The sequence below is a fragment of the Gavialis gangeticus genome, unplaced genomic scaffold (genome assembly GCF_001723915.1).
Source record: "Gavialis gangeticus isolate Ggan-Ray unplaced genomic scaffold, GavGan_comp1, whole genome shotgun sequence".
NCBI classification, from domain to species: Eukaryota; Metazoa; Chordata; order Crocodylia; family Gavialidae; genus Gavialis; species Gavialis gangeticus.
In genome coordinates, this window is record NW_017728995.1 from 715257 (window position 1) to 728995 (window position 13739).

General features: G+C 43.2%; 1 protein-coding gene across 1 annotated transcript in view; it reads left to right on the top strand.

The window, feature by feature from the left end:
* RNF13 (ring finger protein 13) overlaps positions 1-13739 on the top strand; it is a 155563-nt gene that overhangs the window by 23627 nt on the left and 118197 nt on the right. Inside the window, exon 4 of the mRNA XM_019503130.1 lies at positions 4314-4439. Within this exon, the coding sequence (XP_019358675.1) occupies positions 4314-4439 (126 nt within the window). The remainder of the gene's footprint in view (positions 1-4313; positions 4440-13739) is intronic.

Below are 13739 nucleotides of genomic sequence, written 5' to 3' on the forward strand. Positions count from 1 at the left end.
TCTCCTCCCTAGCCAGAGCTCTGGCTGGCTGAGAAGGAGATGGAGACAGCAGGCACAGCAGCTTCTGCCTGGCTTCCCTCTGTCCCATCGCCCTCTGGCTGCTCACCACTCAAGCATGGACCCCAGCCAGCATCTGGTCACGGTCACGCCACCCCCATGCTAGCTAATGCTCAGACGTGTGTGTGTGTGCGTGCATGTCTCCAATTTCACTGACAAAGGCAGACAGAACAGTGTCTGTTTAGGGCTTTTTGGAGCTAATCAATAGGTCAGCTGGTAATGTCTCTCCATTCTTCCTTAAAAATGCTTTTCAAAAAGCTGTTTAAGAAGAGCTTGAACTAATAAGAAAGAGGCTTTTTTTCCTTGATGGGCTGAATAAGTTTTGTGTTCTGATAAGCTCCTCGCTGCCTTGTTGTCAGTGTTCTACAGGGGACAGAGAGAGGTGTGAGAAATGACCTGGTTTGCAATGAATGCAGTACATGTCAGTTTGCTGCAGACAGTATGGAGAAGCAGAGAAGATGATTTGAAAAGCTTGGTATTATCAGCAGATGCATGCAGTCCACACAAACATTCCTCGCTTCCCCTGCCAGCTCTGCCCCCCCTCCACCTGCTCTTTGCCCTAGAGTGCTGGCTTGAGGCCAGGGTCTGACAACAGTCCCTGCCCCTTGAGCAGCGAGCAGGAGGGGGCAGGGGAAGCCTGGTGAGGGCTACTTCCCCCTCCAGTCGCACCCCAAATGGGGACTGTGCAGGCCAGGGTTGGGGTTTAAACCCCGCCCTAATCGTACCGCCCTGCTGGGGCTTGCTTACGCCCCCTCTCAGCTCAGCACTGTTGAAGGGAAGGAAGAGCTCACTCTAGTGTACTCCTGGCTTGTGGCCTGAGGCACTGCAGGCATGTGTCTACGTTTCCTGAATCAAAAGTGAATGTCTTCTGTCCATTTGCAAAGCAGTTCAATCTCTGCAGGTTAGACTAACCTGCAAGGAGTGAATCAATTCAGGCTTGGGCTTTTTGAATGTCTGTCCCTAGCCTAGGTGTTTTCTTACCTAACAGCACTAACACTTGTTAGCACCCCAGCATGCTGCAGCATCCTAGTTGAGAATCACTGGTATGTATCATATATCTTGTTCCTGTTAAGTATTACAAGTTCCAATTACAAAATAACAGTTAAGGGCATTTTAGATCCTAAATGAGTTAGAAAAACAAGTGATATCTGTCATCTGAAAGTTTTTTAAACATTTTTGTAAGAAATGATGAATTTCAGGAATTCAGCGTCTGAAGAATGATGGTACTTTGGGCCAGATTCAGAGGGGATGCGTAAGGTAGGGGAAGTCCAAGTTGAACGTTTTTCTTACTGGTGACAAGCTGGTTAACTGCATACAGAGGAGTTAGAAGGTGCCAGTTAGAGGTAATAAAAATATACCTAAAGGAGGTTCTATACTCCTTTCCTCAGGTACCTTGGGATGGTACTTATACCAGTCTGGACACCTTACTGTGGGGGTAGAAAGGGAATGACTTGTTTGGTATGGCATAGCTACTGGGGACAGAAGGAGACATAAATTATGCAGACTCATTCCTTCAAGTTTTGGCCCAGAGTCTCATTAAAATAAACTATTTTGCATGCTACCTTTACACTGCAGGCTAACATTCCTTCGTTTTGTAATGGGCTGACCTTGTGAGGTGCTGTATTTTCTTTGTGTTGCTAATAGTCCTTCTGACATCTCACTTTCTACTCACAAGCATTAAGTGTTTGCAGGATAAGGACTCTAATAACAAGCGTATGGGAGTTGCTATGGAAGCACCCAATCAGCCTCAGCAGCCGAGGAGTCTCCTCTTGAATTAATTGTGTATTTATAATTTATCCCACCTCTGCATGCTATATGTACTGTATTTTTTCAAATCCAGACCAGGGTTTTTCTCCCATTTAACATGGGGGGTGGGGGCAGAGGGGGGAAGAGGAATGAAAGCTTGTTTTGATTTGGAGTATGCGTGGGGTGGGGGGCTTGTCACTGCTGCAGCTTCAGCTCTGGCCCTGATGCCAGATGCCAGAGAGGGTATATGTTGATTGTATGTTTAGAGAGTTAGTTAATCTGGCTAGAAAAGATCTGTGAAGTTCGTTTATTTGAAAAATAATTGCCGATTTGGTTGATACACACTCTGTGGAGTGGAGCATGCTTTAATGGGAGAGAGTATTAAAATGAGATTGCTGGTTGACCATTGTGAGAAATTGCCTGTTAGAATCAAATGGCCTGGAGCATTGAGATGTTATAAAATAAAGTCAGCTGGATTCCCTTACATTAATATTCTACTCTTCAAAAAAGGATTTACATGGCTGACTCTCTAGATTTGCTCTCCAACTGATTGGTTGGTATTATCTTCCTTTTCCCTTGTCCAACCGATGAAGAATATTTTATCTGGATCTGATGATCTTGTACTTGTATCATATGCTGATGTTCTATTAATTAAAAATTATTTTAAAAGAAAATTGTCAGAGTAACATGTTTTGTATGAAGTAGTCTTGACAACTTTTGAATTTTTAGGAAATCTACTGATTGAGTAACTAAATATATGTTTGATACAGTTCTAGCGCATTTTATTAGGTCTTGCTAGGCTTTAGATTTTAATGTCTCTCTACTGTAACAAGAAAGTTTAATCTTTATGTTTATGTGAAATAAGAGGTCAAATGCAATTTAAAACTTCACCTTCTAAATTTAACATAAAAATGAGGTTATAATGACACAGCAAATCTTCAAAAATATTTTTTCCCCTAAATTTTGAGCAAATTTTCAAAACCAGACTGCTTCAGGTTAGGTCCTACAATCCATATTTAGGTAGAAAAATAAATGACTTTCTTTCTTTTTCACAAGCAGTAAATACCTGCAACCCCTTAGCAGCTTTAATAGGAGCAGATAAGGCTAAGTATTTCCAAAAATCGAGTCCTAATGCCTTTTAGGAGGATACCAAAAATTAGAATTTTGTATTAAGCAACATTTTAAAAAATATTGTTCACAATTCTGATCCCAGTACTCTTCAGGATAAAGATGCAGCCACAGTTTATTAAAACAATATCAGACCTGCTTCGTGTACTGCCACAGAGTGTTTGTAGGCTAGGAGTGATCATGATCAGTTGCTATCGTGTAATAAGGTGCATACTCAAGCCCCCTCGTGCCTCCTGGGGACAATCCAGGCACTGACAATCATAGGCTAAAACAGAAACAGATGTTGCTAAATGAAGTGGATCAGCTGTGTTGTGATCCGTTGAGAAACAGCTGATTTGCTTCACTGGGTGGAATAGGTGTTACCTGTTGTCCATCGGGGCCTTTGCTGCCCCCAATCCTGTGGGACAGCACTCCGAGCATGCCTTTGCAAATGGGGAACCCCAGATTTCTTTGCTTGCAGAAGTGTGTGTAGAGAATCCAATTTGCAGTGGGTCACTTCACACTGGGGAACCCAGGCAGGGGCTTCAAGGGCCCAATCTTTCATGCCCTGGGAATTCTCCTGTATGTGTGTAGGATTGAGCCCTTGGGCCTGGGAGTGCCTGCCCGGAGTGGCTGGAGAGCATGGGCAGCTCTGTGCTGCCTGAAGTGTTCTGCCTGAAAACAGAGACATCCAGCACAAATTTATATTAACTTTTGTCACGGCCACAAATTTGGGGACCTGTGATGCAACAAAGGGCATAGACATCTATTTGCTTTCACTTTGTGCTACTGTAAGAACTTTTGTGGCAATATGGAGGCAATGTCTGTTTGCAGCTATAGAACTTCCCAGTCTCAATATTTCTCTAGTGGTGTTTTGCAGTTCTGACTGATAACTCTCACTCTCACACACTCTCTTCCTAAATAGGTATTGTTTATGAAAATGCAAGTTAGCTCTTTTTATATGTGTGAAAATATTCCTCCTATTTATCTTTGATAGCTAATACTGAATTTGTATTGCTGCTACTCGGCCTGTTTCTGTTGACTGCATTGTGCAGCCCTGAAAAGAAAATCACTTATATAATTTTACTTCAATGTATACAGATCTCTGTACACTGACCTATGGCTAGAGTTCTGAGATGATATGAACCTACTTACGAGGTAATCAGAAAGTATGTGCAACTATTTGATGTCCTCAGTTTGCTGCACTTCTTTCTTTGTAACCCTAAGGAACATTTTGGTGTTTAAAATCAGTATTTACACACAAAGCATGATGCAATGTAAAACTCAAGACAGAGCTTCAGGAATTCAAGTGGCTTTCTTATAAATATGAAAAATTATTTTCCGCAACATTTGTAGGGTTATGTCAAAGAGAAAACTGATCATATACCATGACTTTGTTTCAGGGGTTCTTAATAAATTCGAAGCCGGAGAATGCGTGTGAGCCTATAGCCCCTCCACCACTTAAGGACAACTCCTCCAATACTTTCATTGTCTTAATCAGAAGACTTGACTGCAACTTTGATATCAAGGTAGGCTTTGACAACCCCCCACCTTCTCCCTCTTCCCCCCCATTTTAAAGGCTTAGCAAATCCGGAACTACTGATATTGTAGAATTATGTCCATATTTAGTATCTAAATACACTCTTGCTAATTTGTCTGCTATGGGTAGCTGAGGTAGCATTGGCTAGCTTGTGGCTTGTCATTTACAATATCATAACTTATTAAATATAATAATTACATGAACTATTTTTTTAGGAAACAGCATGTGTGACAGGTAAGGATTCCTGAATCCAAAGTGAAATGTTCTCCTTCTGTGGTTTTGGAAAATTGTGTGTGCTTATCTGAAGTTTAGGGGTTTGTTTTTTTTTGGGGGGGGGTTTCCTCCAGTGTCAAAATGACCAGCTTTATGTGATGTAATGAAGTATGTTTAAGCATGTAGAGCTTTTTCTGTTGTGGCAAAAATGAGGCCTTTAATTTGCCACTGACTTTTGTGGGATAAAACCAGGTTCAGGTATTTTATAACCAGATGGCTTGTCCAGAGTTGTGTGATATTGTGGTTAAACTTTGAACTGTGGGCACATACCTTCTGTTGCTGCTGATACCAAAAGTGGTTTATCCTGTGCTTGTCTGTATAGAGGAAGAATAATCATCACATAATTTGGTATCTGGCCCACCCTTCCTTAAGGACTTTGTTTAGCACAGAATCTCTTCCTCTTCTGTGTGCCCTAGTAGTGAAGGACAGCCTGTGGGGATGCCAATTAACTAATTAATCCAGAGGGTCATTAATCCTTTATGACCCATAGGTAGTCAGGTTCAGGGGCATTAAAGTAAGTTGATTTCCCTGAGCATTGATCTCTACTGCCCAACCCTACTTAGAGTTAGGAAGAGTAGCTGCACACTAGAACACAGGTAGGTTGAGCAATATAAGCTGTATTACACGATACAACCCGTGCAACAACTACCTGATGCAATATTTCCATACACCCAAGCTGCAACACAATAAAATACACCCAACGGGGCAATAACCCAACGCACATTCCAAACCCACTGTTGTTGGTCACACAGCCAATCAATTACACATTACAGTGAGCTGCGGTCACTACACAGTTAACCGCTATGCAACTTTACAGACAACCCAGAAAGCACAGACGGCAGCAAGAACACCCTGGGTCTAGTCAGCAGGAGAAACCCTCTGACAAGTCCTTGAGGATTTCTAGCTTTTCCCTGCTTATGTACTCAGCACCTCAAATAGGGGAAGTGTGATGCTTTACCCAACTGCAGCTTCCACAGCCGAAGCCCAAAGTAAAGAGCGCGAGACAGCTAAACCTCAGCAAGCTCAATCCCAATGACCAGGTCACAGCAAGGAACCTGCACTCAACGAACTCCCACACCCTGAGAGCCTGGGGTTAGGACTGTCCAGCCAGAGTGAGAGTGAGGCCGAGTCTGAGCCTGAGCCCCCAGAGCTCGTACTGGCTGCTCTGTTTAAACACAACACCTGTCCCTCACCCAATGGTCCAATCATCACCTTTGTCACAATACCCAATCAAATTCAAACCTGGGCAGTACTTAAAAAGGCCAATCAATTCAAATTATTTCAACTCAGTACAATCAACATTATCATAATTAACATATTAACATTGATAAACAGTTGCATTACCATTATACAGTGTGTATGCCCAGACCTTAGAAGTACGTCATGACTTCATCAAGGTGCAGAGTTCAAACCCTCTAGAAGTGTATCGCCTCTAGTCATATGGCACATGTGTGGACTTTCACTGTTCTACAGTAGTGGAAGGGGATGGATATACCCATTTCCTTTCAACCCAACAGCCATGTAGCCACGGAATAAGATTACAAGAACATACTGGTGGTAGCCCAGCTACTGCAATTAATAATCCATTGGTTTAGGGAAGTGGTCAGGCACCAACTTCTTGGATGTGTGATAAACAGTGCAGCGTTTGTTTCTGGTGAAGCAGTTAAGGGGCAATCTGGAACATACTTTCCCATAGTGGCTGCCCAGATTATTCTGCCCCAAACTGGTAGGGTGATTCTAATGACTGATGTATCGTGTGTACAGCTGGTCAGATTTTTTCTGACAGTACATTTTTCTGTTAGAAAATGCAGATTCATTTTAAAATGAATGATGTGTGCAATTCTTTGTGGAACAAGGTTGGTAGTGTTTTCTTATGTTTTGTTTTATTTTGGGTATTTTTGTGACTAACCTCCCAGCATAATACAGGCAAAGTTTTGAAACTTGCCATCAGACAGGTTTTTATTAGAAACTTGCCTGGATTCCTGGCAGGACACATGCTTACCTCTCTGGCAGTCTGTCTGTTGGACAGCTTTAGACCAAGGTATTCCAGACTTCTGGATCAACTGGCTTCCAGGGGTACACATCTGGAGCCTGGGGAGCCAGCTGCCCTGAGTGTCTGCTAGCATCTCCTGGACTGGATCAACCTTGTGACTCCAGCCACAGTAGACAGCTTTTTCTTGCAGATTACTCTGTGGTTGGGAACTGCTTTCCTAAGTAATCAGTCCAGTTGGGTCCCTGGCCAACCTTACTTCTGCAATGGAGGAGGTGAGGAGCTTGCTGCCCTGAAAGTCTAATAGTTCACTGAGCCTACTGGTTTTAGAGTCTGAAAAACTTGAGGTCCTAGACGAGGCTGTTGGAATGGCAAGCTGATCATAGAGCCAAGGACCCTCTCTCTGTTGCTTTCTGAAAATGATACAATTTTTGTCAGTTTTGCTGCTGTCCACTACTGAAACCAGTTCAATAAACAGGAATTATGGCTGCTTAGTCCCTAGGGCTGTATTTTGAAATCATTAGACTTCAGTGTTTCATAAACAAGTTGTTATGGGTGACTTTGGTTTTTTAGGTCCTGATTTGTCATGAAAGGTTTCTTTGAAATCAAGAAGATCCTCATGGCTAATACTTGCCATCTAATTCTGGAATTTAGGATTTTTGTGTTCTCATCTTAAGATCATTACTTATTTCATTTTTGGTTTATAATTGTTTTTTTCATTTGCTCTGGTTTCCCTTCATTTTACTCTTCATTTGTTTCTATGTTATTGGCTACATTAAAACAGCAGTTTACATTGAAGAACAGTGGAGTAAGCGATGGCCTGTGGTTATGTGCATGTTATTTCCATTGTAGTTAGTGAGGCAAATCTTAGTCCCTACTGGGTTTGCATTATTGACTTTATACATCTTTTGTACGCTTCTGTAGGCGGACAGAGGGCAGAGAGTTTTATTGCTGCTTCTTAATCACTTTAATCCACTTTCCAGACCCCTCATTCCTGTTGACCTTTTTTTCTCTCTTGTCACCAAAGCATACAGCAGCTACTAATGCCAACTATTATCTTTAGTAGAGGAGGTTCCCAAACTTCATCCATACTGTAGACCCTCTTGTTTACTACTGTATAAACCACTCAGGCTGCCTCAGTTTTTCCCTCCCATATGGCAGTCCTGTGGCTATTCTAGGAACTTGGTATTTGGAAAAATAATAGTTGTCACTAAATGTATTAATATTAAATATGCAAAGTGTTCTTTCCTTTTGAAAACTGGTAGTCTGTCATTCTTCTTTTGCTCTTTTTCATCATATCCTGCCCATCTGTTCTATTCCTTTCTCTCCTGACCTACTTTTCTTATTGGTCCTCCTCTTCTTTCTTCATGTATTTTCCTGCTACTTAGTTCCCTGTTTCCCTTCTGTACTACCCAGCCTCCTGGTTCATTTCTGCCTACTGTTTCATGCAGTGGAAACCTTTAAACATATAAATTATCTTTTGATAACAAAGTAACTTTAGAGTGTTTAAAGTGTTCCTATGGTAAAGCCTGGGAAGAGCATTAAGAACAGAAATGCTATTCTGAGTCAGACCAATGGTCCATCTAGCCTAGCATTTTGTCTATGACAGTGGCAAGAGTGGATGCGCTTTAGAGGGAGAGCATGTATATCTAGAGTCATCTATTCCCTGTTTACTGACCTTCCTGGCATCCACAATCATTGATTTAGGGTTGCCAGAAAATACATCACTGACTGTTCTGCTTAATACCTATTAAACAGATCCATCACCCATAAGTTTGTCTAGTCCCATTTTTATGCCTGGCTATACCATCTGCCTCAACCCCCCCTGTGATAATGAGTCCTACAAGTTGACTATATGCTGCATAAGAAAATATTTTTTTCTTACTCGTTTTAGAACTGGCTCCTACTAGTTTCAGTGCATGTCCTCTAGTTCCAGTATTCTAAGACTTGGTAAATAACTGTTCCCTATTTACTTTGTCCACATCCTTCCTGATTTTATTAGACCTCTATTATATCCCTCCTCAGCCTTCTCCTTTCCAAACTGGAAAGCCATAGCTTTTTTAGTCTCTTTCTTCTTATAGCAACTGCTGCATACCCCTGATGATTTCGCTTCTTTTTTTTCAGTACCATTTCTAATTCTACTACATCCTTTTTGAGCTGTGCATACCAGAACTGCACGCAGTATTCAAGATATAGGTGTACCATGGGGATTTGTATAGTAGCATGACAGTGTTTTCTGGTTTTTGTTTTTAGTTCCCTTCTTAATGATACCCAACATTTTTATTAGTTTTTTTTTGTTGTTGTTGCCGTACATGGTGCTGATATTTTTAGAGAACTGCCTATAATGACTCCAGTGTTTCTTTCCTTAATCTTAACAGCTAGTTCAGAACTGCTAGTTCCGAACCTAGTGGTGTTAATGTGTAATTGAGCTTCTTTTTGCCTATGTGCATTACCTTGCATTACCAACCAGTTATAACCTGTCCTTCCATTTCTTGCCCATCACTTCCCTCCCTGCACATGAAGTAGGATTAATGTAATTTTGGCTCAGCAGCTCCTTTCCTGTAGTAAAGGTTCCCTGTGTAGAGGATATTATCTTGAAACTCTTCTCCTCAGAAAGGCCCCTTTATGCTCTCAGAATGGTATGGAGGGACCATAGAGACAGCAGGCTCAGTTCTTTGCTATGATATGGGCATGTCTGTATGGAACAAGACAGCCATGGTGCTGTGGTGAGAGAGCCCCCACCATAGTTCTGTACATGTTGGCTTCTAAGCCATACTAGTATAGCTACATTAGTGCAAAGTAGAGCTTATCTGCCTGTACACAGCACGGCAGTAATATGACTATACTGCTTTCAGCTTGGGAGCTGTACATACCAAGCTAGTGTGGGAGTGTCTCAGCATCATGTTGCTACACTGCCTATCCATAGACATCTAGTTTGCCTTTTTCTAGGCATTATCAATGATAGTCATATTTAGCACCCACATTTTCTCTTTCCCATATTGAGAATTTAGATGTCTTCTCCTTTTCTTACAGTGAGTCTGATCAGACTAAACAGTTGTTTATAGAGGTCTAAATCAAACTTATATTGATTTTTACTGCCCCTCTCTGACAATGGAGTTTTGTTTTTCTAGCTTTCAAAGCGCATGCTTTGGGAATTAGTTTTCATTCAGGCTCCCATTGGCTAGAATGTTTACCAAAGTCTTGATATTGCTGTGCATGCACCTTGTTCTCTCAGTGATGGGATTTCATAGGTATTTAGTGGATCATGGACTGTCCATGCATCAGGGAACGCTGATTTCACTGTGGTAGCTTCTTTGTCAACCATTTTGTTGTAAAATGTAGCTTACCTTCCTCTTTGAGAAAAAGGTGACAGCCCAGTGAGAATTATATAGACTAATAGCATAGTGGAATTTGGATTGAAAGGAAATAGGCTCTAAATATAGTTTCATAGTTTCATAGATTTAGGGTCGGAAGGGACCTAGCAGATCTTCTAGCCCGACCCCCCGCCAGGGCAGGAGAACAACAAAACCCCAAAACAAAAATGGGACTCAAACGAGTCCAGCCAGGTAGGCATGCAGCCTCTTCTTAAAGACCCCCAGGGTAGGGGCCAGCACCACTTCCCTTGGAAGTTGGTTCCAGCTCCTAGCCGCCCTAACTGTGAAGTAGTTTTTGCGGATGTCCAATCTATACCTCCTCTCCATCAACTTGTGCCCATTACTCCTTGTTATGCCAGCGGGCGCTAGGGGAAACAGCGTCTCCCCCAAACCCTTCTGGTCCCCCCTAGTGAGTCTATAGACGGTCACCAGGTCCCCCCTCAGCCTTCTCTTGTGGAGGCTGAATAGGTTCAGGTCCCGCAGTCTCTCATAACTGTTAGTAAGATGTCTCTTATAACTGTTAGTAAGATGGTAGTCTGAGAAACTAAAAGATATAGAATTCTAAATCCTCTTTCTTGAATAATTGACATGCCTCAAAGACAAATCCATCTGTACTCAGCGTTGAAACTCTATCTAATTAAGGAGGTAGATCAGCAGATTAAGTTGAATAGGCACTGGCCAGGTTATTGCAGGGTGCAGGATGTACAACTACTTGCCATCTGGCCAAGTGGTGTGTGTACAGCCAGTGCAGGCAGCTCAGTGCTGTCAGAGCCCATGCAGACAAAAGTTAAGTCTTACTCCCTACACAATGCTCTCAAAACTGCTGCCAGAAACTAAGCTTCACTTACCTGCTCCCACTCTGTTATCTCCAAATCTAGAAGTAAAGCAGTGGGGAACTCTAGGGACAACTTCTGCTATCCCTCTGAAGCTTAGCAGAGACATATCTCAAAAGTAGCAACAGGGTGTATCTGTGAAGCATCCTGATTGCATCAATCACAGGTTTGGAGTATGTGGAGAGAGAAACAACGGGGTTGGGGCTTATTTTTAGTGACAATCTTAAGAACACTGTGGAGGCCACTGTAGTCATGCCAGAAGACAAACAGTGAAAATAAAGGATTTGACTTTCAGGAATGTGGACTGTCCAGCTATATGTCCTTGTCTGCCTTGGAATCTGAATACATTTTACTAAGTTAGAAAATGCATTTAATTGTAGGAGTCTATTATAGACCTCCCAACTAAGAAAAAGAGCTGGATCTTGAATTCAGTAGGTAACTGGCTGAGGCTGCATACTCCTGATGCATGGTTGTCATGGGTGACTTCAACCTCCCTGGGGTCTCATGGAAAGAGCACACAGCCAAATCTGACCAGCTGCGTAGCTTCCCCACTTGCATTGATAAATAAGGTCTATGGGCCGACTGGGGAGAGAAACTGCTGGATCTGGTACTGGCCAAAGAAGATGATCTGGTGAGCAATCTGAGGATCGAGGAGAAGCTTGGTGACAGCACTATGAACTGATCAATTTCTCTGTCCAACGCTGGGTGGGAAAATCTCTCAGTAAAACAGAAGTCCTCAACTTTGGGAAGGCTGACTTTCACAAATTTGGGAGACTGGTCAGTGAAGCACTAAGAGACCATGGCCGCTCAAAAAGGGGAGTCCATGAGGAATGGTTGTTCCTTAAGGATGCAGTCCTCAAAGTAGAAGGAAAGTCCATTCCATCCTGCAGGAAAGCCAGTTAGTGGGCTGGGAAACCCCTTGCCTCAGTAGAGAACTTCTGGACCTCCTGAAACTAAAAAGAGAAGCCTACACCAGATGAAAAATGGGAATCATCAGCAAGGAGGACTATGCACCACTAGTCCACACCTGTAGAGAGCGGACCAGAAGAGCCAAGGCAGAAACTGAACTCAGGCTAGCCAGGAGAATCAAGGGAAACAAAAAGTCCTTCTTCAGATATGTGGGAAGAACAAAGGCAACATTGGACCTCTGCTAAATCAAATGGGGTAGCTGACATATGAACTCAGGAAAAGGCCAGTCTCCTAAATGATTACTTTGCATCAGTCTTCCACCTGCTGAAGGGAATCGCCCTGTCGGACAGGACACAAAGCATCCAGGGTGCAGAAGATGTGCCCACAATTGATGTAGATGAAGTAAGGGAACACCTTGAGAGGCTCGACATCCATAAATCCGCAGGCCAGGATAGAATGCCACCCGAGAGTCCTGAAGGGTCTGGCAGGCATCATAGCATGCGCAATGGCGAGGATATCTGAGAACTAGTGGTGCTGGGGAGAGATACCAAAAGACTGGAAAAGAGCCAGTGTGGTCCCAATCTTAAAGGAAGGAAGGAAGATCCAGGGAATTATAGGCCAGTTGGTCTGACATCCATCCTTAGAAAGATCCTGGAAAAAAATCATCAAAGGTTACATCAGCAACAGGCTAATGGATGGCAACTTTCTGAGTGCCAGCCAACATGTTCTCATTGTTGGAAGGTGTTGCCTGACCAACTCTGTCTCTTTCTATGACCAGGTGACACATTGCCTAGACAAGGGAGATGTGGTTAATGTCATAAATCTGGATTTCAGAAAGGCCTTTGAATTGGTCTCCCATGATGTCCTCATGGCTAAGCTGGAAAACTGTAACCTCAACCATCTCATGGTCCGATGTCTGGGGAACTGGTTCTGGGGTCAGACCCAAAAAGTAATAGTTGACGGAAGCAAATCAACACGGCGCAGAGTGACCAGTGGTGTCCCTCAGGGGTCAGTACTTGGGCCAGTCCTCTTCAAAATCTTTATTAATGATCTGGATTTGGGCATCAGATGCAAACTGGTGAAGTTCATGGATGACACTAAACTTTGTGGGGGAGGCAGTCACACTGGAAGACAGACTGAGGGATAAAGCTGACTTGGACAGGCTTGCAAGGTGGGCCAGCCAAAACCTGATGGCATTTGACGTAGAGAAGTGGAGGGTGCTCCACCTTGGGAGGAAAAACCATCATCATACTTATAGGCTTGGCAGTGCTACATTCGCTATTACCATGACTGAAAGAGACTTGGGAGTCTTGATTGACCACAAAATGAACATGAGCCACCAATGCGATGCTGTAGCTGGCAAAGTAAACCAAACTCTGGCATGCATCCACCAGTGCATCTTAAGCACTTAAGGACTTCATCCTCCTGCTTTACTCAGCCTTAGTGAGGCTACAGCTGGAGTACTGTATCCAGTTTTGGACCCCCACTTCAGGAGGGACGTGAATGAGCGTGAGAGTCCAGAGGAGAGCCACCCACATGATCAAAGACCAAGAGAGCAAGCCTTATGAGGAGAGGCTGAGGGACATGGGACTTTTCAGTCTGGAGAGGAAAAGGGTCAGAGAGGACATGGTGGCAGCGTACAAGTACATAAGGGGTGTGCACCAGGATCTGGGAGAACAGTTGTTCACCAGGGCTCCCCAGGGGCTAACAAGATCTAATAGTTACAGGCTTCTGGAAGGCTGATGTAGACTGGACATAAGGAAACACTTCTTTACAGTCTGAATGTTCCCCCCCACCCCAGGTGGTGCCAAGCACCTACTTCAGACTCATATAAAGAAGTTTGGATGCTTATCTTCCTGGGATCATTTGACCCCAGCAGACTTCCTGCCTATGCCAGGCGGGGCTGGACT